We start from the raw sequence: 23764 nt of genomic DNA, 5'->3' as shown, positions 1-23764 counted from the left end.
AATGTAAAATGTGGGCCGAAGCAGTGGTGCAAAAGGTAAGGCATCTGCCTTGCCCACCATAGCCTAGGATAGACTGCGGTTTGAACCCCTGGTGTCCCATATGGTGCCCCAAGCTAGGATCAATTTGTGAGCTCATAGCCAGGAGTAACCCCTAAGCATCACCAGTGTGGCCCAAAAACCAAAAAAGAAATTAAAAAAAATGAAAGGAAGGAAGGAAGGAAGGAAGGAAGGAAGGAAGGAAGGAAGGAAGGAAGGAAGGAAGGAAGGAAGGAAGAAAGAAGAAAGAAGAAAGAAAGAAAGGAAGGAAGGGAAAGGAAGGAAGGGGAAGGAAGGAAGGAAGGAAGGAAGGAAGGAAGGAAGGAAGGAAGGAAGGAAGGAAGGAAGGAAGGAAGGAAGGAAGGAAGAGTTGAGGCCAGAGAGATAGCATGGAGGTAAGGCATTTGCCTTTCATTCAGAAGTTCATCGGTTTGAATCCCGGCATTCCATATGGTCCCCTGTGCCTGCCAGGAGCAATTTTTGAGCATGGAGTCAGGAGTAACCCCTGAACACTGCCAGGTGTGACCCAAAAACCACAGAAAAAAAGAAAGAAAGAAAGAAAGAAAGAAAGAAAGAAAGAAAGAAAGAAAGAAAGAAAGAAAGAAAGAAAGAAAGAAAGAAAGACGAAAAGAAATGCAAAATGGAGCAAGGAAAGCCTCTTTAACAATTGGTGCTGTGACAACTGTTCAGCCATATGCAAAAAAGTGAACTCAGACCTCTATCTAACACCATGCACAAAGGTTAAGTCCAAATGGATTAAAGACCTTGATATAAGACCCGGAACCATAAGGTATATAGAAGAACATGCAGGTAAAGCACTCCATGACATTGAGACTAAAGGCACCTTCAAGGAGGAAACATCACTGTCCGAACAAGTGGGAGCAGAGATAAACAAATAAGACTAGATTAAACTAAGAAGCTTCTGCTCCTCAAAAAAAAAAAAAAATAGTGTCTAAGATACAAAGGCCACTCACAAAATGAGAAAAACTATTAATCTATCAGAGAAGGGGCTAATATCTAAGATATACAAGGTACTGACAGAACTTAATAAGAAAAAATCTAACCCCATCTAAAATGGGGAGAAGAAATGAACAGACACTTCCTCAAAGGAAAAAAAATGGCCAAAAAGCACATGAAAAAATGTTCCACATCACTAATCATCAGGGAGATGCAAATCAAAATAAAAATGAGGTACCATCTCACAGAGACTAGCTTATATTACAAAGAACAAAAACAATCAGTGCTGGTGGGGTTGTGGGAAGAAAGGAACTCTGGCTCACTGCTGGGGGGAATGCAATCTAGTCCAGCCTTTATGGAAAACAATATGAAGATTCCTCAAAACACTGGAAATTGAGCTCCCATATGATCCAGTACTTCTATGGATGTACACTAGGAACACAAAAACACAATATAAAAATGCCCTCTGCACACTTGTATTATTGCAGTGCTATTTACAATAGCCAGAATCTGGAAACAACCCAGATGCTGGACAACGATGAGTGGCTAAAGGAGCTGTGGTATATATACACAATGGAATACCATGCACTGTCAGAAAATTTAAGTCATGAAATTTTCCTACAAATGGATGAACATGGAAACTGTTATTATGAGTAAAATAAGTCAGAGGGAGAGAGACAGAAACAGAATAATCTCCCTGATCACACCCGGAGACAATAGAGATGAGGGTTGGTAGGACCAGCCAGTGATAGGAAGCTTACCACAAAGAGTGGTGAGTTCAGTTAGAGAAATAACTACACTAAAAACTATCATGACAATGGTAGTGAGTGAGAGAAATAGAATGCCTATCTCAAATACAGGGGGAGAGGTGATAGGGGACACTGGTGGCGGGAATGTGAAGAGGGAATTTTTTTTTTTTTTTTTTTTTTTGTTTTTGGGTCACACCCGGCGGTGCTCAGGGGTTACTCCTAGCTGTCTGCTCAGAAATAGCTCCTGGCAGGCACGGGGGACCATATGGGACACCGAGATTCGAACCAACCACCTTTGGTCCTGGATCGGTTGCTTGCAAGGCAAACGCCGCTGTGCTATCTCTCCGGGCCCCAGGGAATTTTTTTTTTTTTTATAACTGAAATCCAACTACAAACACGTTTGCAATCATATTGCTTAAATAAATATATCATTTACTTGATAAAATAAAAACTAAATAAAAGGAAGAGAGGGAGAGGCCCAGTAGGCCCAGTAAAGATGCTTGAGGCCTGGTTTAACTGAACTCCCTGGCTTCCAATTTTGATTTTAACCCTGAAGGATCCCTTGTAATGCTGTTACTTATTCTTACTTTTGGAATTTGCATATTGAATAAACTACTGGCATTTATCAAGGATCACATTAATATTGTACAAATACCTTTAACACAAAAATATGCTCCTCTAGTCCATAAACCAATTGAGGGGGAAATCTCAATGTGAGAAAGGAAAAGGGGGAGATGTGAGGACCAGAAGCCTCGGGTGAACATGCCAGCCCGGATGCACACCTTCCCCCTAGAGATCTGGGCTCTTGGAATAACAAAGTCCAAATTGTTCCAGGAGAGGCTGAGCCATAGCACGGCAGTATGGCATTTGCCTTGCACATGGCCTACCAAGTATGGACCTGGGTTTGATCCCTGCCATCCCATATGGTCCCCTGAGCCAGGAGCAATTTCTGAGAGCATATCCAGGAGTAACCCCAGAGTGTCACTGAGTGTGGCCCCAAAACCAAACCAAAGCTGTTAGAAACTGCAAAAATCGAGGTGAGTCAATCAGTGAATTTTTGGAGGTTGCTCTCTATTCAGGCAAGGCTGGGTTCAAGCACAGAAAAGCTGTCTCGAACCCCAAGCTCAGGGGAGAGCAGGCTGTTTTTATTTATTTTTTTTTTGAGAGCAGATTTTTATACTTTTCAGATCATTCCATTACATCTATGTCAGTTACACAAAACTATAAAAGGTGATATTTCAAACATTCCATGGGTCTACATAAATTTTAGCTCACCCCATTCAATAGGAAAAAATAGAATCCCCCTGACCCCTCCCTGATGCCAGTCTTATCTCAGGTCACATTCTGGTGTACTGTTTGTTTCTTCTTGGGAATGTCTTAACCCACCAGGATGGGGGTCTTTGGGAGAAGTCTGACCTGTCAGGGTCTCAAAGCTATTTTATAGCCTTGAGCCAGCAAACAATGACAGAGCTAAAAGCAACATTAATATTTACCTGATTATTTCTTATATTTCACAAGCACAGACAGCTGTCTCTTATCTTTTCAGGACAGTCTGTATCTCACTGGCATCAGTGAGTTGTTTTACTGCCTAGCTATTGAGGTCATCAGGGGCAGAGGGGTCTGGGAACCGGGGAACCTGGAAACAGCGGGACAGTGAATTTAGAAATCAGAGGCTAACAGCATGGCTAAATCTAATAAAACTATGAGATTACCTATACAAGTTTTCTTATTTTCCTTCAAAAGCAAAACAAAAAAATATTGTTCCAGGTGAAAAATAAGAACGAGTTAAATGTTTTTCCTTTTGTCTCACTCTGTAGTTTCCAAGGTCATTCAATTCCGAGAACTTGCCCTTGACCAAAGATACAGTTTAACTGTTGCAAACCTTGTGCCTTGTGCCTTATGGTTGTCTAAATCTTGCAAAAATGTAACTGAGCAAAATGTCAGGAGTCACGTACTTCCTGAAATGAACCACCCTACTGTAATTTTCCACTGTCTGAAAAGCTATATAAAGGGTTGTTAATTTTGGTTCGGGGCTTTCAGCTTCTAGCCTATGTCTATGCTGACTGCCCCTGCATCTATGCTTGAACAATATACCCCTGGCTTTTGCATGAGTCTCGACTCTTGGCGTCTTTGAGTGACCTTCGCAGAACTCCGGAGCCTTTCACAGATAATGCTTAAAAACAGTCAAACAATAAAAGGGCAGAGTTATGAGCAAAGTGGGCTTAGAGTAGATACCAGGTGGCTTACTACAAGTTGCTCAAAACGTAAAGTAAATGTTAAGTCTGTAACCCTATATAAACTGCTTGAACATTTAATTTGGGGTCCTGGTCAGAAGTCCATTGTGTTGGATGTGGCCAGGACATAGCTAGCTGGAAGTAAATCTCCGTTTTGTTCTTACATTATTGAGACTGGTTTCTGAGTTCTATGCCACAGGAGGAACCTCATAAAACTCAGGGCTCAGATGCATCTGGCATTTTTCTACTTTGAAAACAATTACTCATCCTTATCTAACCCTCCCCTCAGCTCTCCTGGTGCCACTTATCTTTGCTCACATCCCTGGGGGGTCTTTATTGCCTAACAGCTGGCCTGGGGTGGGGGTGGGGGTTGGGAACCAGTGAGTGTAAAATCAACAGCTAACAGCTTGGCTAAATCTATGAAATTGCTTCAAACTACTTAAAGTAACGAGTTTTCATATTTTCCTTCATCTGTAACCCAGTTGAGTTTACACAGGATGCCTCTGGGAACAGGATGTGTGGAATACAAGACCCTCAACAGGATAAATGACCCACCCTCATGACATGGGGAAAAAAATCAGTCATTTCTGATTATTAACTTGTATAACTAGTTATATATAACTACATATATAGTATATATATACACATATATACATATATATAACTATATATATATCTGTAACTAATGCTGTACCCCTCCCTACATCCCTTTTCTGGACTATAAAGTGTCCCCCCCTTTTTTCCTTTTGACTCAGGGCTCTCTGGTCTTTGTCCAGAAGCCATAGCTAGCTAGAATTCATAAACCTGCCTCGCTGTTTGCATTCCTGTTGAATTCGGAGTCTTCCATCCAGGCGGTGGGCGTCCACGGACACTTACACAAGTCAAGAAAAATCAAAACTTCCCCTTCCAGGCCAGGCAGTGACAGGCGCAGGGTCGGAGCCTGGCCCTTTAAGACTCCGGCCTGACGTTGCAGTGACATCACGATACCCTGCCGGTTTAGAGTCCTGTCCTGCCGGGGTTCGGCCACTGGGGAGCGGGGGAGTGGGCTCTGGCGCGGGGTCTGGAGGAGCCGATCTCTTTGGGGCCGGCGAGGGGCCTTTCGGAGCGCCCCGTGGCTGCGGAGCCTCCGTCGGGTGAGCGGCGGGCGCCCAGGTAAGGATCGGGGGTGGCGGCCCCAGCACGTGGGACGCAGCGAACTCGCGGACAGTGGATGTTGTTGCCTTTGTTTGTTGAGTCGAGCAGGGTCGGCCTTGTTGGGCAGAAGTTACCCGAAAGAGGCGAGTCGGGCCCCCGAGGCTGATAGGGGAGCCTTGGGCACTTGCCTGGCACGTACATGACCGGGGTCGGTGCCCCTGCTCCAAGAAGAACAAGATGGGAGAGTGAAGGGGAAGCAGGTGATGGAAGGCGAACTCGGGCTGAACAAACTCCTGCAAGGAGTTTTAGAAAGGACAGAAAAGAGCGACCACACTTGCCGGGGGTGGGGTCCTAGGCTGCTCGTGTGAATGGGAGGGAAGGAGAGGCAGCCCCGAGAGGGGAATCTGCCCCTTTGGCTCGCTCTAGACTTATTCCAGGGAAGTTCCTGGGAGATTTATCAAGTCAGAGAGGAGCCAGCATTGCACAGGGACCCCTGAGTTCGATCCTTTGCGATACATATTGTTCCCAGAACTTAGAGTTCTGAGTGCAGCCCCATGAGCGCCAATACACATTCCAGAGTGCAAGGTTGATAGGTCTAAGGGGAGATGCTGCCAGCATGGTCCCAGGCAACACTTTTTATGTGTTTCAAGTTGAGTTACTATGGTTTCTCCCAAGCTACCCTCTTGGGGATTTCCATTTGCATAAGGGTTCTGTTGCTAGGTACTAGTATGGTTGCCTTGGGCAGGGGTAGTCGATGGTCTTTGATATTCCTCTGGGAGGGGAGGATCCAGCCATCTCTGGTCCTGCAGTGGCCCCAGGTTAAGCTCTGGTCTTTAGTCCCATCTCTGAGTTTTAGTGCATCTCAAGATTGGGGATCCCTTTTCTGCCTGTATGCTTCACCCTTAATGAGATACTTAAGGAGTGTGGGGAGGCTTTCACTTCCTCTTCACTCCATTTAATTTCTATGAAAATTGTTTCTAGCTGGGCTTATCAGTAGTGCAGCTGGGAGAATGTTTGCCTTGCACTCCACGGATCCAGCTTGTATACCTGACATTGTCTAGGGTCCCCCAAGTCCTACCAGAGTGGTTTCTGAATACTGAGCTAGTAATAACCCCTCAGAGCACCACAGGGTGTAAACCCCCCCAAAAATAAAAGAAATGAAACAAGATTTAAAGTGGAGAGAATTCTTACATGTATAAGGTATGTGGGAAGGTTTTTTTCCCTAAATGTTTTCTCTGAAGAAGAATGTAAGTACTGAGTCTGGAGCAATAGCACAGCTGGTAGGGTGTTTACCTTGCACATGGCTGACCTGGGTTCTATCCCCAGTATCCCACACAGTCCCTCCAGCCTGCTTGGAGTAATGTCTTAGCTCAAAACCAACAGTAACGCCTGGGTGCTGCCTGGCGTGGTCCAGAAATGAAACTTTATACGTATAAGGCATTTGGGAAGGTTCTCCGGTGATTTTCTAAGCTGACTATGTGTATGTGTGTGTGTGTGTATGTATGTATGTAAGCTGACTTCACTCTGGAGTGAATCCTTATATGTGGAGGGAGGGTAAGAAAACTTTCATTTGCACCTAGCATCTTATTCTTATTAAATTTTATATTGAATAAAAACCTTCTGAATGTAAGTTGCCAGGTTCACCACCGTTGGTGGTGACTGCCCCATGGGAGGCTCCAACACAGCAATAAGGGGAGAAAGCCTTTTTCAGACCTGTACTATGAGAGGCTGGAAATCTTATTAAATTTCATATTGAATAAAAACCTTGTGAATGTAAGTTGCCGGGTTCACCACCGTTGGTGGTGACTGCCCCACTAGAGGCTCTAACACAGCAATAAGGAGAGAAAGCCTTTTTCAGACCTGTAGCATGAGAGGCCGGAAATCTGGAAGGGGAAGGAAGACTGCGGCTGAATACACAGACAGCACATTAGGGAGTACTGTCAGGCAATAGGCTCCATTTATTCAAGATTTCTAAGGCAAACTTTAAGTGGGACACAGAATGTAGGGAATCTGTAATACACAGCTCCCATCTCTCAGCCATTACAGCAAACAGATGTTCTGCAAAGGTAGCAATAGTTGTTACAAGGTATATGATACATTAACTCAGATGGTTTGTAAAGATAGCGGTTACAATGGCGCTTTTCACATCAAACATTAACAGGCTTTGTAACAAGCTTTGACAGAAAGCAGGAATATATCGGAATGCACCTTATGTTCACACAAAAGCAAACTCTTAAAACCACCATTTTATGGTGGGCTGCTTTTAACTTGGCTGAACTCTAAAATTCCCAGGCCTGTTTCCCACATAAGGTTATGGGAAGTCCTGAGCTTAACTCCTCACACATTACTATATTCCTAGAAGAGATACTGGAAAGAGTTCTTCTCATGTAAGGATTATGAGGTCTTTTTTTTAAAATTATCTGTATTTAAACACCGTGATTACAAATATAATTGTAGTTGTATGATTACAGTCATGTAAAAACACCCCCCTTCACCAGTGCAGGATTCCCACCACCAATTTCCCAGATCTACTCCCCACCCACACCTATACTCGAGACAGGCTTTCTTTTTCCCACCCCTATGGTCCCCCGTGCCTGCCAGGAACTATTTCTGAGCAGATAGCCAGGAGGAACCCCTGAGCACCACCGGGTGTGGCACAAAAACAAACAAACAAATTCCTTAGTTGGGGCCTGGAGTGATAGCACAACAGTAAGGTCTTGGCTTTGCACATGGCCAACACTGGATGAGCCCTGGTTCAAATCCCAGCATCCAGGGGCCTGAGAGATAGCATGGAGGTAGGGTGTTTGCCTTGCATGCAGAAGAATTGTGGTTTGAATCCTGGTATCCCGAGCCTACCAGGAGCGATTTATGAGTGTAGAGCCAGTAGTAACTCATGAGAGCTGCCGGGTGTGTCCCCAAAACTAAAAAAATCCCAGCATTCCATATGGTCCCTGAGTCTGCCAGGAGCTACTTCTGAGTGCAGAGCCACTAGTAACTCCTGAGTGCCACAGGTTGTGACCCAACCCACCTCCCCAAAAAGTGAAAAAAAAAAAAACAACAAAACAACCCTCAGTTTCTTTAATTCCTCAAAGACTTAGCCCTGCTCTGAATACAGGGGCCATCCTAGCAATGGGGGTAGGGTGATCAGATGGCAGGAGGACAGCAGAGGGTTCATCCCTGTATGAGATCCTCTCTCAAAGCCACTTCCAGAGTGAGTACAGGGGGCAGTGGTGTGAGGGCTTCAAGCCCCAGATTCAGGCCCTTCCTTGGTTCCCATGGACTTTGTGAAGCCCTGGGAGATGCTGAGATCAGGACTATCTCCCTGTAGAGCAGGCCAGAGCAAGCTCCTCGCAGCTTGGATTCCAATCTGCTTCTGCTCCCCAGGAGAGGAAGAAGCCTCCTGCCTCATCTCACATGTTGATCTGACCTTTTGCTCAGGGTTCAGTCCATCAGGGTATTTCTGACCCCAGTGCAGGCACTTCTGGTCAGGGCAGGGCCTTTTGCTCAAGTACTCACAGCTGTGACTTTCATCCAGGGTTTCCTGCAAAGAGGCTTGCTGCTGCTCTTTGGAAAAAATCCAGGCAAAAGATGGGGCCACACTGTCTGAAGTCCTGTCCTGTAAGGGTAAGTGTGGGCTCACAGAAGGGCCAAGAAGGGACAGGAGTGCACAGTCCCCAAGGGAAGGGATATGGCTCATGGCAGGGAGTCTGTTCTTTGAGGCCCTTTAGTCTTAGGAATTTTGTCTTTGGATTGTTGACCATTCTGGTGGTACTTAGATCTTTGTCCTAACTCAGGTCTCAGACCCAATGGGGTGCTAGGATCAAGGGTTGAGCTCCTGGTAATATAGACCCTGATATCGAGGAATGAGACCCTGATCTTAGTATTTCTGCTATGAGCAGCATTCCTAGGGAAAACTTCCTTCGTAGCGTTTTAGTTTCTGCCAAGGAGTTCTCCTGGTTCTGCACTCAGGTGTCCCTCCCATAGGGCTGTCTGTGAGGTGTCTGGGATTTTATCTGGGGCAGCCAAGTCCAAGGCCCTCGCAACTTTTCTGTCAATCAGGACAAAGTTCTTTGTATTTTGCAGCTGCTTCCAGATGCCAGACAGATGTTGTGCCCCTGTCTCCTTCCTTTCTTTACTCAGGACCCTCATGTGGGTCTGACACACTCCCGCAGGGTCACCGGTCTTCACCATTTTCTGCCTTAATTTTCTGCCTTACTGGAAACAATACTGCTGGACGCTTTCCTACGCCTGCACTTCCCTTTGGGTTTTGTTTGGTTTTCATTTTGTTTCTTTGTAATGTGCTATCTGAGATGGTTTTGTATTGAATTTTGTGTCACATTGGTGGTATTCAAGGCTTATTCTTGGCTCTTCTGTTAGGACCCATAGAAACCCACCACATCAAATAAAGATTCGAAATTCAACAGGAATACAAACAGCGAAGCAGGTTTATTAATTCTAGCTAGCTAGGGCTTCTAGGCAAAGACCAGGGAGCCCTAATCAAGCAAAAAGGGGGAACTTTTATATTTTAGAAAGGGAAATTAGGAGGGGGTACAACAGAACAGGAGTTGTGGCGCAAGTGGTAGGGCATTTGCCTTGCAAGTGCTAACCTAGGACTGACCCTGTTCCATCCCCAGCGTCCCATATAGTCCCCCAAGCCAGGAGCAATTTCTGAGCGTATAGCCAGGAGTAACCCCAGAGAGTCACTGGGTGTGGCCAAATACAGGAAAAAAAGTTTTACATAGGATTTCCAATGCATCATAGGGTTGGGCCACTCATCTTGTTGAGGGTCTTGTGGTGGTCTGCACCTCTTGTGTCACAAGGTTGGGTCACACATTTTGTGATGGTATTGTGGCTGGCACATCCTGTTTGTTTTTTTTTTTAATTTCAGAAATCTATTTAGATACTGTTAATAACTTGCAGTCAAAATAAAAAATATTTCCTGGTCTTACTTCTTAATCTATAACCTTCTATTTTCCTCACTCATACCAGCATCCTCATTGTATCCTAAATCTGCCTGAACTCATTGACCTTGCTAAATTTGAAAAAATATCTCAAAGCACATCCTGTTCTTGAAGGCATCCTGTGTACACTCAAGGGGTTGCAATCCTTGGGAGGGAGTGTTATGGTGAGTTAATCTTTAATATCTTTGTTTAAAACAAGCAAGGACAAGTTCTGCTTTTAACATGCATAGCCAAAGCACATAACAAAAGCAGTTTGCCACCTTCTTTTTTCCTAAGCGTTTCCTTCTTAGGCTTCACACTCCTCCCTGCTTGTGATTTTTACTGAGGAATCTTCCTCAGGTACTACTTGATATTGTTGATTTAATACTAACAGTTGTACTTATGAGGTCCTTGTCATAGGCAACAACCTTATTCAGGCCCAGGGATGGTTGTTAAGGGAGCCTTTTTTTTTCAAGCTCACTTAACCCCAACTTCCTTATTCCTGGGGCCACTAACTTTGGTTTTATTTCTGAGTTATCCCTCTCTCTGCCTTCAGCAGTGGAAAAGTACACTTTACTAGGGTTTGGACTTGTCTTCATGGACTTAGGGGGAGAATTTTAGTTGTTACCCTTTACAGAGGATTTATTCCTGGCAGCATCCTGGGAACCTTAGTGTGTACATGGGATTGAACCTGGCTTTGCCCTGTGTGCCCTCCTTGGCACTGTTGCTGCGGCCCCAGCATGTGCAGTTTCGTTGTTTTGTGCTTCACTCTGCAGAGTCTTGCCTCTTCCCTGAAGACACATTCTCCTCAGTAAACCAGTTGCATGTTCTGAGCCTCCTTGTTTATAGTCTCATGGCTTTGTTGCTGTAAGTGGGAAACATGAGCAAAGGATCTTTCTAGAAGGCATAGGGATTAGGTGTTGAGTCATTTTTACATGCTCAAGGAGGGATTTGTTAGGAGGTAAATCTTGAGTGTTGATTCAGACAAGCACAGATTTGACTTACTCACTGGACCTTGAAATTTCCTTCTTTCTCTCCCTAGTACCATGTAGAAATGGTCTTTGAGGTTGGGATCTGTCTCCTGGTTTTTTTTTTTGTTTGTTTGTTTTTCTTATTTGGGTCACACCGAGAGTGGTTTTAGCTCCTGGCTCTATGCTGGCTCTATCCTGGCAGTGCTCAATGAACATATAGTAAAATGGGCATTGGCCCAGGTATTTTGGTATGTATGCCACTATGTCCAAGTACCTTGTAGAACAGTGTTCACTTGTTATGGTGGCTGATCAAGGGTGATTTTTGAACCCTGTCCCCCAGGAATGCTCATGGGTAAAATGAGTTTAAGATGGGTTTCTTCTGAGTGACTAAATTTTTGTAAGTTTGGCAACTGAAGACCTGCGTCCCTATAGGACCCTTAGATGTCCCATCCTCATTCCCCGAGTTCTTGGGTGAACCTGGGCCCTGACCCCTTTTGTGTGTGTTGTCTCAGGATACGGTGACCTTCTCCGAAGTAGCTGTGACCTTCTCCCCAGAAGAGTGGCTGTGCCTGGATGCTTCTCAGAGGAAGCTCTACAGAGATGTGATGCTGGAGATCTACCAGCACCTTAGGTCTATAGGTGAGAGCTGCCCTGGGGACACCTGTATGGGACACTCCTGTTGGGAGACCATTGCCTGGGGATCTGGGTTCAAAAGGGGATATGACTTTCCAGATCCCCAATTTGTAACTCCCCAGTCCTTAAACTTCACTTCTTAGATGAGTCCAGTTTTATAGATTTAAAATATCATTTCACAGTTTGTTTTTTGTTTTTTTGTTTTTTTTGATTTTTCAGGTCACACCTGTTTGATGCTCAGGGGTACTCCTGACTAAGTGCTTAGAAATTGCCCCTGGCTTGGGGGGACTATATGGGACGCTGGGTGATCGAACCTCGGTCCTTCCTTGGCTAGCACTTGCAAGGCAGACACCTTACCTCTAGCGCCACCTCGCCAGCCCCCATTTCATAGTCTTAAGATAGTGTTACCTTGGCTGATGTGAACCCAATTTGATTCTGATTTCACAACGATCCTCTAAGCCTCCAGAGGTCATCACTCAGCACAGATCTAGGAGTCAGTCCTGATCAGAGTGGAGTGCATCTCCAAATCCTCCCAAATAATAGTCTTTTACTTTTTTCATGTTTGGGGAACATATTATCCACATATGGTAGTGCTGAGAGCTTACTTCTCCAACTGAGCTTAGGGACTATTACCGGAATTGCTCTGGGAACACTTGGGGTTCATATGATTCTGCATGGATCAGCCTTGTGCAAGGTGAGGTTCTCTCTTCTGTGTTAATGTCTCAACCCCCAAAGACTCCAACTTGAATGCGAGCAAGTGTAACTTAAATTTTGTTGACAGTTTATTTATTTATTTTTTTTTGGTTTTTGGGCCACACCCTGTGACGCTCAGGGGTTACTCCTGGCTATGCGCTCAGAAGTTGCTCCTGGCTTCTTGGGGGACCATATGGGACGCCGGGGGATCGAACCGCGGTCCGTCCTAGGCTAGCGCAGGCAAGGCAGGCACCTTACCTCCAGCGCCACCGCCCAGCCCCATGTTGACAGTTTTTAAGGACCACAAGGCACCAGTGCCTGACATTCTTCTTGGGGGATGAGGTAGTCTGAGGGATCAAACCTGAGACTCCTGACTGCAAAGCATGTTTTCTAATTCATTGTTCTGTATCCTGGACCATAATTTGACTTAGGTTTGTTTTTTGGGGGGCTACACCCACCAGAACTGGGACATACATCTGGCTCTGCACTCAAAGTTCAGCCTTCGCAGGGCTTGCTCATGTTGGAATAAAGTCAGGTGTGCCCTCTTTCCAGGCAAGTGCCCTCTCACCTGGATTATGATTCTAGCCCCTTCCTTTTATATGTGTTTGGTTGGTTTGGGGCCACACCTAGTGGCGCTCAAAGTTTGTTCTGGTTCTATGCTCATAAATTACTCCTGACATCCTTGGGGAACCATATGGGAAACCAGGCATGGAATCATTTCTGCATATGCAGGGCAAATGCCCTCCTCTCTGTGCTATTCTTCCAGCCCTTTCTAGCCCCAAAGATTCTTTTTGGGTTTTGGCCACAACCTTTGGTGTTCAGAGTTACTCATGATTCTGTGCTCAGGAATTACTCCTGGCGGAATTACTCCATAGCGGATGTGGATGTCTGGGATCAAACCTGGGTTGGCCCATGTAAAGCAAACACTCTACCAGCTATACTATTGATCTGGCTCCAGACCCTAAATTTAAAGCAGTTATGGGACTTGTCATCCTTGACAGTGTCTGCACTCTGTCTCACCTCTGGAGCAGCTCAGGGAACTACAGAGGGCGCCAAGATCAATGCATGTGAGCTGTGTGTGTGCCCATTGTTGTATTATTGCTCCTCCCGCTATACTATCCGGCCCCCTCAATTGACACTTTCTGTTAAACCTGGTTTCCTCTGTACAATAACTAATAAACATATGGCAAGCAGAGATTCTGTTCTTCATCTGTTCCCTGATTTGACTGCTTTCATTACAGACCTTGACTCATGGAGGCGCTTTTCCTTTTTCTGTCTCTAATCCATGAATTGTCCCTCTTGAGCAGGGCATTGCAGTGTACTGATCTCCTGTACTGTACTCTACTGATCTCGTGGTTGGAAGTCAGAGCCTTTGGAAGGCTGCAGGGAGGCATGTTTACAGGTGAATGTGAAAGTGCTACCCAGCCTCAGACCCTGGGTTATGTATGGAGCACTGTGTGCACATATGAAATAAAATGTGGGTGCTTAGCAGTATTTGTTGGAGTCCTAAATCAGGTTTGCAGGGCCTCTACCACTCCTGTTTTCTGCCCTTCATGCTGACTCCCAGAATGATCTGGAGCTTTTGCTATCTTGGCTTTTTTTTTGGGGGGGGGGGGGTGGTGGTCACGCCTGTCAGCACTCAGGGATTACTCCTGGCTTTCTACTCAGAAATTGCTCCTGGAAGGCACAGGGGACCATATAGGATGCTGGGATTCAAACCACTATTGGTCCTGGGTCAGCCATTTGCAAGGCAAACGTCCCACCGCTGTACCATCTCTCCTGACCCTGCTGACTGGTTTTACTCTTATCTGATTCCCTGTCTGTGGGCTTTTAGGACAGATCCTGAGATCTGAGCCTCATCCCCCATCTGTAATGTCAGAATAGTTGCATAGCCCCATGTTGGAGTGTTCTTCTCAAGGGAAGCTGGGCATCTCTCTGCTCTGTCTCCACCTTATCTTTACCATTTGATCATTTGACGTTCCTCAGGAATTTTTTTTTCTCGGCATTTTTTTGTTTGTTTTTTGGGCCACACCCAATGATGCTCAGGGGTTACTCCTGGCTATGCGCTCAGAAATCGCTCCTGGCTTGGGGGACCATATGGGATGCTGGGAATCAAACCACGCTCAGTCCTCGGCAGATGCCCTACCGCTTGCAGCACAGCTTTGGCCTCATTTTCTCAGATTTTTTTTTGACACTGCCTTGGTGATGGTGTTTGTGGTCATTCCTGGCCAATCCTGGTACAGTTAGAGGAACATATGTGATGCCAATGAAAGAACCCATATCCTCAGTTCACAAAGTACACTCCCTTCCTGCTGTTCTATGGATCTGGCCTGATTGTTGAGAATAATAAGAAATATTTTGTTTGCTTTTCTTCTGGGAGCAACTGTGTGATTTTCAAGGATTATTCTTGCCTCTATACTCATAAATTACTCCTGGCATTGCTTTGGGAGTATATGAGATGCCAGGAAATGAACTTGGGTCATCCACATGCAAGGGCTGTAGTACCTTCTCTCTGGTCACTCCAATATTTTTTTCTGTATGTTGAATCCATTGACATATGAGCCCAGGACAACTTGATTATGAATCTTGCCAGCTCCTTGTTGGGATACGCCAATCCTTTTTGTAAGCTGATTACCTAAAAACAACATATGGTCATTATCTTGACTCTTCAGTCAGGTTTCACTCAATTAAAGTTTTTTTAATTTTGTATATTTGGGTCACACCCAGCAGTACTCCAGGCTCTGTGCTCAGAAATTGCTCATGACAGGCACCACGGACCAAGTGGGATACCGGGATTTGAATCACCATCAGTCCTGAATCAGCTGCATACAAGGCAAAAGCCCTACTGCTGTCCTCTCTCTTCAGGCACTTAATTTTTTGTTTGTTTGTTTGTTTGGTTTTTGGGTCATAGAGAAAGGCATTCAGGTTACTACTGGATCAATGCTCAGAAATTACTTCTGTTAGGCTCAGGTTACTGCTTTGTATGCCAGGGATAAAGCCATTATCCATTGTGGGCCTTGTACATGGCAAAAACACAACTGATTATATTATCCCTAAGGCCCGTCATTCAACTAAATTCTTTTTTTAGTTTTTGTTTTTGAGTCACACCCAGCAGCGCTCAAGATTTACTCCTGCCTCTGCACTCAGAAGTAGCCCCTGGCAGGCTGTGGGACCATATGGGATGTCAAGATTTGATTCAGTCAGTCCTGTGTTGGCTGCTTGCAAGGCAAATGCCTTACCGCTGTGCTATAGCTCCAAGCCTCAACTAAATTCTTATTTATTTATTTATTTTTTGAGTCACACCCGGCGGTGCTCAGGGGTTACTCCTGGCTGTTTGCTCAGAAATAGTTCCTGGCAGGCACGGGGGACCCTATGGGACACCAGGATTCAAACCAACCACCTTTGGTCCTGGATCGGCTGCTTGCAAGGCAAACGCCACTGTGCTATCTCTCCGGGCCCTAAATTCTTATTTATTTATTTTTGTTTGTTTCTTTTGCTTCACTGATGGCTGCACTTATTAGATACTCTTGGCTCTGTGTTCAGAAACTACTTTTGACAAGCTGGAGGGATGCCAGGGATTGAACTAGGTCAACTGCATGCAAGGCAAACCCCACCCTGTTGTGATATTGCTCTGGCCTCTCAATAGATTCTTACGTTGCAAATTTGGTTTGATTTTAGAATGCAGTTCACCAGTTCAGGATTTGGGCTTTCTGCAATTTACTTTTGGGACAGGATCTCCAAAGAGGAGTGAAGATTTGCAAGTTAAGTTTTGCAAGGTAAGATTTACAAGTTCCAAATCAGTATTTTTATTGCGGTGTGGGATTTCTCTGTGCTGCAAGCACATTTTATTATAAAATTGGGGCCTTGGGTTCCTTCCCATCACCCCATCTGTGGTGTTTGCACTGCTGAGAGGATCTAAAGCCCAGTATTGGGAGAAAGAAATTTCTGTTAGTCTCACCTGAGTGAGAATGTCAATTCAATAAATTTTCTAACATAGAGATATCAGTATTATTTTTTACACTTAAGAAATTCTGTGGGGGCCCGGAGAGATAGCACAGCTGCGTTTGCCTTGCAAGCAGCCGATCCAGGACCAAAGGTGGTTGGTTCAAATCCCGGTGTCCCATATGGTCCCCGGTGCCTGCCAGGAGCTATTTCTAAGCAGACAGCCAGGAGTAACCCCTGAGCACCGCTGGGTGTGGCCCAAAAACCAAAAAAAAAAAAAAAAAGAAATTTTGTGGGGCCAGAGAGGATAGTATGGAGGTAAGGCGTTTGCCTTTCATGCAGAAAGTCGATGGTTCTAATCCCGGCATCCCATATGGTCCCCTGTGCCTGCCAGAGGGGATTTCTGAGCATAGAGCCAGGAATAACCCCTGAACACTGGCCAGGTGTGACCCAAAAACCAAAAACCAAAAAAAAAAAAAAAAAAAGAGAGAAATTCTGTGATTTTTTGGGGAGAGGGGTTAGGGAGGGAAGAAAAACTTATTTTGATTTGATAAAATATTTGGCTAAGTGTTATTTTTTGTTATTTGTTTTGTGTTTGCGACACACCCAGTGGTGCTTCTAGCTCTGCAGTCAGAAATCACTTCTCACAGGCTCAGGGAACTAACTGTATGGGATGCCGAGGATGAATACCTTCTGCTACCAGTTTGGACAAGGTCTAGTGTGGGTGCCCTTACTGCAGGGACACAGTTAAGATGTGGTTATTCTTTCTTGGAGGGAGATGCAAACACAAAGACACAAAGACAGACATGACGACAGACAGACAAAGACAGACACAGAGACAGACAAAAGTGGGAAAAGGATTTCAGCCAAAACTGAACCCAATTTCGTTTATTGAAACTCAAGGCCCGACTTAAATACTATTTTGTGGGCACAGCTCCACTCCTTAATACGTCAGTAAGAGGTAGATCTATTGAACAGGACAAATAACAGGACCCATTGGCAGGTGAGATGGAATGTGCAGATAATGAGCTCTGACTCCTTCAGGTCAGGGGATGTACTGATAATGGAACCTGTCTCCAGGGGATCTTAAATGTTTGCATTTACTTCTGGAGGCTACCTGCTTTCTGGCTCTCTGTTTGGTGCCCTTAAGTCTTAAATGGTTAACAATCAATTCTCAAATCTGCCAGCTTTTAGCAAAATTCTGTGCCTGCATTTCAACCCTGTATTTTCTGCCTGTTCTTAAAGGGGCTCCCTACAATTTCTTAAAGGGGCTCCCTACAGTCTAGTGTTTAAGTGAGCTCAGTTGTTGGCAGGATTCGTATTTCAACGGGAAGATATCTTTTCTCTGTGTGTGGTAATGAAAACTTGAATTTCATTCTTGCCACTGAATTTGGGTCCATAAACCCTCCAAGTCTGATTGGAGGACACACAGCTAGAGTAAACATGAGCACTTCCTGTTGGATGTCCCCATAGTCTATACAAAAAAATAAAATGTAAAATGAATTCATTGATGTTTGGGAAGAATATGCCAATAGTGGGACTGTTATGTATGAGAACCACAGTGCATGCCTGTTCACTGAATTGATGAAAAAGAGACATTCTCACACTCAGACCTTCTATCTCTACAAAATTTGCTAATAAATAGTAAAAATAAAATGGGAGTGAGTAGTAGCATAGTGGGTAAGGCATTTGCCAGGAGTAACACCTGAGTGTCACTGGGTGTGCTAAAGACACAAAAAAGAAAAAATAGGGGCCAGAGAGATAGCATTGAACTTAGGACGTTTGCCTTCCATGCAGAAGGACAATGGTTCGAATCCTGGCATCCCATATGGTCCCTGAGCCTGCCAGGAGTGATTTCTAAGCGTAGAGCCAGGAATAACCCCTGAGTCCTGCTGAGTGATCAAAAAATAAATAAATAAAAATAAACGAAGGGTTGGATTGAAAGGCTGGAGAGAGCACAGCAGTAGGGCATTTGCCTTGCATGCAGTCAATTCATGATGGATGATTGTTCGAATCCTGGCATCCCATATAGTTCCCCCAAGCCTGCCAGGAGGGACTTCTGAGTGCAGAGCCAGGAATAACCACTGAGTGCTGCTGAATGTGCCACCAAAACTAAAATAAATAAATAAATTACTAAAAAAAATTGTACTAGTACTGCAGGCAGTTTGCTCTCCTTGCATTCAGCCGACCCAGGACTATCATACATTATTGTTAGAGACAGTAAACACAGTGAAGAGAATGAAAAACAGAAAAGATATTTATTGATCTGTTGGCTACACTTTTCCCAAACAATGGTCTGTGGCAAATACTGCAGAAGTGTCAGGAATGAAGGGCAGATACCAGCATGAATATAGAAATAGCACCAAGAGAGCCTTCCTGTGAAGACCCATTTTTGCCCTTTTGCTCAAACTATTACCTAACTAAGCATATTTCTTTGCTGGATGTCTACCTGTTTCCACAAACATCCAAACCTATGGACAATTGAGTTATTGTGGTTGAAATCACATTTGGGGGACAGGTTTTAAAGAGGGAGACTATCAAGGAACAGAGAAATAATTGCATTAACCTCTGCTATTCCACAGGGAATCAGCCAATCACAGTGGGAAAGGGTTGATCCTGGGCTGTTGAACAACTTCTTGAGAGAAGTATCCTGCCAGCATTCTGATGGGAGTGAGGATTCATGGGGCATCTGTTCAGGAGGAGGCCAGGATGAAGAGAGTGTTCTCTCTGTGGATTGCAAGTTTACTGGGCACAGCACCTCTACATCTTATCCATCCAGTTCCTGTATAAGGATCACCTCGTTGGGCCCATCCTGGACTGAGCAAATAATGTTTCCTGGAATCCCCTCACATCGACAGTCGTTCAAGCACATTTCCTGTGGAGTGGAGGGTCCAGAGTGTAAGCATTGTGGGGGGGTCTTCCCATGTGCTTGGCATTCTGATTTGTCATCAGACACCCTCAGCGTACGGAATCCCACTGACGGTCAGCGAAGTGAACATGCTCTTTGTCAACCTTCTCACCCAAGTGACCCTAAGGTGGTCTGTATGCAAAAGAAATGTCAGACACGTTCTGCAGGTAGCAAGGACTCTAACCCCTCAGTCTTTACTACATCCAAAAAAATTCATATAGGAGAAAAGCGTTATACGTGTCAGGAGTGTGGGAAGGCCTTTATTTACTTCTCATACCTTAAAAACCACAGGTTTGTTCATACTGGAGAGAAGCCTTATTCATGTCAGGACTGTGGGAAGGCCTTTGTTAGCTCCTCAAAGCTTTCTGCCCACATGATTATTCATAGTGAAAAAAAGCCTTATACATGTCAGGAGTGTGGGAAGGGCTTCAGTCAACCCTATTATCTTTCTCAGCACAAGAATATTCATACAGGAGAGAAGCCATATTCATGTCAGGAATGCGGAAGGGCCTTCGCTCATTGTTCGGGCCTTGCTAACCACTTGACTATTCATACTGGACAGAAGCGTTATATATGTCAGGATTGTGGGAAGGCCTTCAGTCAAAGTGGACACCTTTCTAGGCACAAGTATATTCATACAGGAGAGAAACCTTATCCATGTCAGAAATGTGAGAAAGCGTTTTCATCATCATCACACCTTAATACACACATGATTGTTCATACTGGAGAGAAGCGTTATTCATGTCAGGACTGTGGGAAGGCCTTCGCTCGATCCTCGTCCCTTTCTGTGCACATGAACATCCATACAGGAGAGAAACCATATTCATGTCAGGACTGTGGGAAGGCCTTTGCTCGACCCTCATCCCTTTCTGAACACAGGAAAATCCATACAGGAGAGAAGCCTTATTCATGTCAGGAATGTGGGAAGGCCTTCATTCGATATGCAGGCCTTACTAGCCATTTGTATATTCATACTGGTGAGAAGCCTTATGCATGTCAGGACTGTGGGAAGGCCTTTTCTCATGCCTCAAATCTTTCATCACACAAGAAAATTCACACAAGAGAAAAACCTTATATACGTCGCAAATGTGAGAAGGCCTTAGCTCGAACCAGAATGCTTTCTTTACACAAGAAAGTTCATACAGAAGAGAAACCTTAAACATGTGAGGAGTGTGGGAAGGCTTTTGTTTATTATTCAGGCCTGAGTTACCATGAGAAAATTCATTCTAGAGAAGCACATGAGGTGTGTAAGGAGTGCAGTAGAAAGGCTCTTACTCTTACTCCTTTTTCAAGCCTTTTCCTAAGTAAAAATATTATAGAGTCTGAATAATGCAAAATGGTTGGCATTAGCCATACCCTACTGGCCTGCGTTTGATCTCTTGACATTTGTAGGGTCGCTCTAATATGGCAGTAGGAATTTCTGAGTGCATAGCCAGGAGTAATCTTTGAACATCACAAGTGTGATTCCCCCCAGAAAATATTTGCACAGGAAAATGTATATTTGGGGTGGAGTGGTAGCACAGCTGTTTGGGCATTTGCCTTGCAATTAACCAACACAAGTTCAATGCCCACCATCCTATTATATTACAAGTCTGCCAGGAGTAAAAGCTGGAGCAATAGCACAGTGATAGGGAGTTTGCATTGCATGTGGCCTACCTGGTACGGACATAAGTACAATCCCCGGCATCCCATATGGTCTCCTGAACCTGCCAGGAGGGATTTCTGATTGCAGAGCCAGAAATAATCTGGCAGAGGACTGTCCGGTGTGGCCCCAAAGAATATAATTTGCGGTGGTTTTTGGGTCACACCGGTTGTGCTTAGGGGTTATTCCTGGCTCCAGGCTCAGAAATTGCCCCTGGCAGGCACGGGGGACCATATGGGATGCCGGGATTCGAACCGATGACCTCCTGCATGAAAGGCAAACGCCTTACCTCCATGCTATCTCTCCAGCCCGAGAGAGAAACTTTTTGTTTTAACTTTTTTGTTTTTGTGCCATACTGACTGTGCCCAGAGCTTAATGCTGGCAGACTCAGGGGCATGTGTGGGATCAAACCCGTTAGCCATGTACAAGGAAAATACTACCCTCTGATATATATTCCAGGAGTGTGTTTTCACTCAATCTTCAACACTTTTGCAGAACAAGAATACATATACAGGACTGAAACCTAATTTATGTCAGGAGTGTGGGAAAGGCATAGCTCAAAATGATCATTATGCATTAAAACTTTATATTTGCGGGGGCCACTACTGGTGGTGCACAGAGTAACTCCTGGCTCCGTGCTCAGAAATATCTCCTACCAGACTTGGGACCATATGGGAGCCACAGATTGAACCCAGGCCTATCCTGGGTGGGCCACATACAAGTCATACATCCTACCACTGTGCTATCACTTTGATCCCAAAACTTTTGGTTTGAGAAGGTCTTTAGTTCCCCCCAAACAATTGGACATCACAATTCTACATATGTATAAGGAATGATGGAAGATCTTTGAAAGATTCTCAACTATTATATAAGGGAAAATTTATATTTGACAGACCTATATGTAACAGGGGTCTTCAAACTACGGCCCGCAGGCCACGTATTGTATTTATTCCCATTTTGTTTCTTCACTTCTAAATAAGATATATGCAGTGTGCATAGAAATTTGTTCATAATTTTTGTTTTTACTATAATCGGCCTCCAACAGTCTGAAGGACAGTGAACTGGCCCCCTGTTTAAAAAGTTTGAGGACCCCTGGTATAGAATGTGGGAACCACAAAGTTTAGTTCTGAAACTTGACTACATAACAACATGCCGATGGAGCCAGAGCTAGATTTTATTTAGTTGGATGTTTGCCTTGCATATGGTTAATGGACTTTGATGTGCAGCATCCCATGTGCTCCCTCAGCATGACCAGGAGTGATTCCTGAGTGCATAGTGCAAAAATGTTTCACCAGGACCATGGAAAATGACTAGGGTTGGAAAGACTGGTATTCCTGGAGCCCAGAGTCGGTCTTATGCCAATAAACTTCATGGGTGAGACCTTCATGTAATCAGGCCAAGAATTTTCTTTTCCATATTCCCCATATTTTGCTGGGCCTATGCAAACAATGGCGATTGCCACTTTCACACCTTTACTACTGTATATTTTTTTAACTCTTATCCTTTAAGAAAAAAAAAAACAGCTTATTGAACTTAAAAAAAATAACTAGTAGAATGCCTATCTCGAATACAGGCGGGATGGGAAGGAGGGAAAGGGGCATTGGGGATGGGAATGTTGAACTGGTGAAGGGGGGTGTTCTGTTTGTGACTGTAACCCAACTATAATGATGTTTGTAATCATGGTGCTTAAATTAAAAATCAAAGAAAAAGAATAATTCTTGAGCAATGTCAGATGTGGACAGAACCAATAAACTAGAGAGAAACCCTCATAAGGATGTAAGGAATGTGGTGAGGTCTTTCCTCAGTTGGAATCCTGGGGATATTCACAGTGTTGTGAAGCACTATTCTGTGGAATGGGGGGGGTGGGTGAGGTGGGGGTGGGGGGGGGAGCTTCCAAGACTTGCTCAGCATTCAGTGATCACAGTGAGTTCTTGAAACTCTAGATATGTAACAGATGGGAAGCTTTCACTGCAGCCTCACACCATATTGTTAATCACAATTTGATATTCTCACAGCAGTTGTCTAGTATCACTCCAACATCCCAGTAATCTCCTTAACTCAAACAAATTCATTTTTCACATCAGAGGCAGCGGAAATGTTACCTCTGGTAGTACTTGCTACTGGCAATGTTGAGAAGATTCCATGGCCAAAGTGCCCTGCAGGAAATGGGTCTGCACCAGGATTGTTGCCCTGGTTGCAGCCAGGCCCTCCCTTTTCCCAGTCTTTGTACTGCCTCAGTCTGATAATAGAAATGTCTGAGAGATGAGGGATGGCAGGATGGTGATTGGCAACCAAGTAAAGTAATGTGGAGAGCAACCAGAAGACTACAGTGAGTCCTATTTTTTCCTTGCTTTTTGGAGAACCAACCACTACAGTGCTCAGGAGCCACTCCTGGCTCTGTACTCCTAATCATTGTGATTTTTATTCGATGAAATGTAAACTTGACTAATATTTAACCTCACTTTGTCAGTTAAATCCATATTCCTATGAGAAGGCCTCTTTGTGCATGGAAATGGAAAACTGGGTTTCATGGTTTTCACAGTATGTGAGCCCCCGAGCCCCACCAGGTTGATCACGGAGCACAGAACCAAGAGAAACCATGAGCAATGCCTGCTTGGGGTACCCATAAACTAAAAACAAATGAAACAGATTTTTAAATTTTTTAATTGAATAAATAAGTTAAAAAAAATACCTCATTGACATTTGGGAAGAATGTGATTATAGTGAGATATTTACTTTTTCTTTGGGCCATACCTGACTATTCAAGTGTTCCTTCTAACTCTGCAATCAGTAATTACTCCTGGATGGAAAGTAGGGAATATTGGGAATTAAACTGAACTGGAGGAAAATTAAACTGCAAGGAAAATATCTTCTGTCCTATATATTGCTCTGGTCCTAATGAGATACATGTTTTAAATGGCAAAT

The 23764-nt window shown here is 44.4% G+C and overlaps 2 protein-coding genes across 2 annotated transcripts in view; one reads left to right on the top strand and one right to left on the bottom strand.

The window, feature by feature from the left end:
- ZNF91 (zinc finger protein 91) overlaps positions 1-23764 on the bottom strand; it is a 693978-nt gene that overhangs the window by 612495 nt on the left and 57719 nt on the right. The gene's annotated exons all lie outside the window — the stretch shown is intronic.
- LOC126027509 (zinc finger protein 726-like) lies at positions 11284-20980 on the top strand. The gene is made up of 4 exons (XM_049786504.1): positions 11284-11298; positions 11534-11660; positions 16026-16123; positions 18872-20980. The coding sequence occupies exons 1-4, from the start codon at positions 11284-11286 to the stop codon at positions 20354-20356; spliced, it is 1725 nt and encodes a 574-aa protein (XP_049642461.1). The 3' UTR covers positions 20357-20980.

Source organism: Suncus etruscus, chromosome 14 (assembly GCF_024139225.1).
Source record: "Suncus etruscus isolate mSunEtr1 chromosome 14, mSunEtr1.pri.cur, whole genome shotgun sequence".
NCBI lineage: Eukaryota > Metazoa > Chordata > Mammalia > Eulipotyphla > Soricidae > Suncus > Suncus etruscus.
This window is presented reverse-complemented; position numbering and strand designations above follow the sequence as displayed.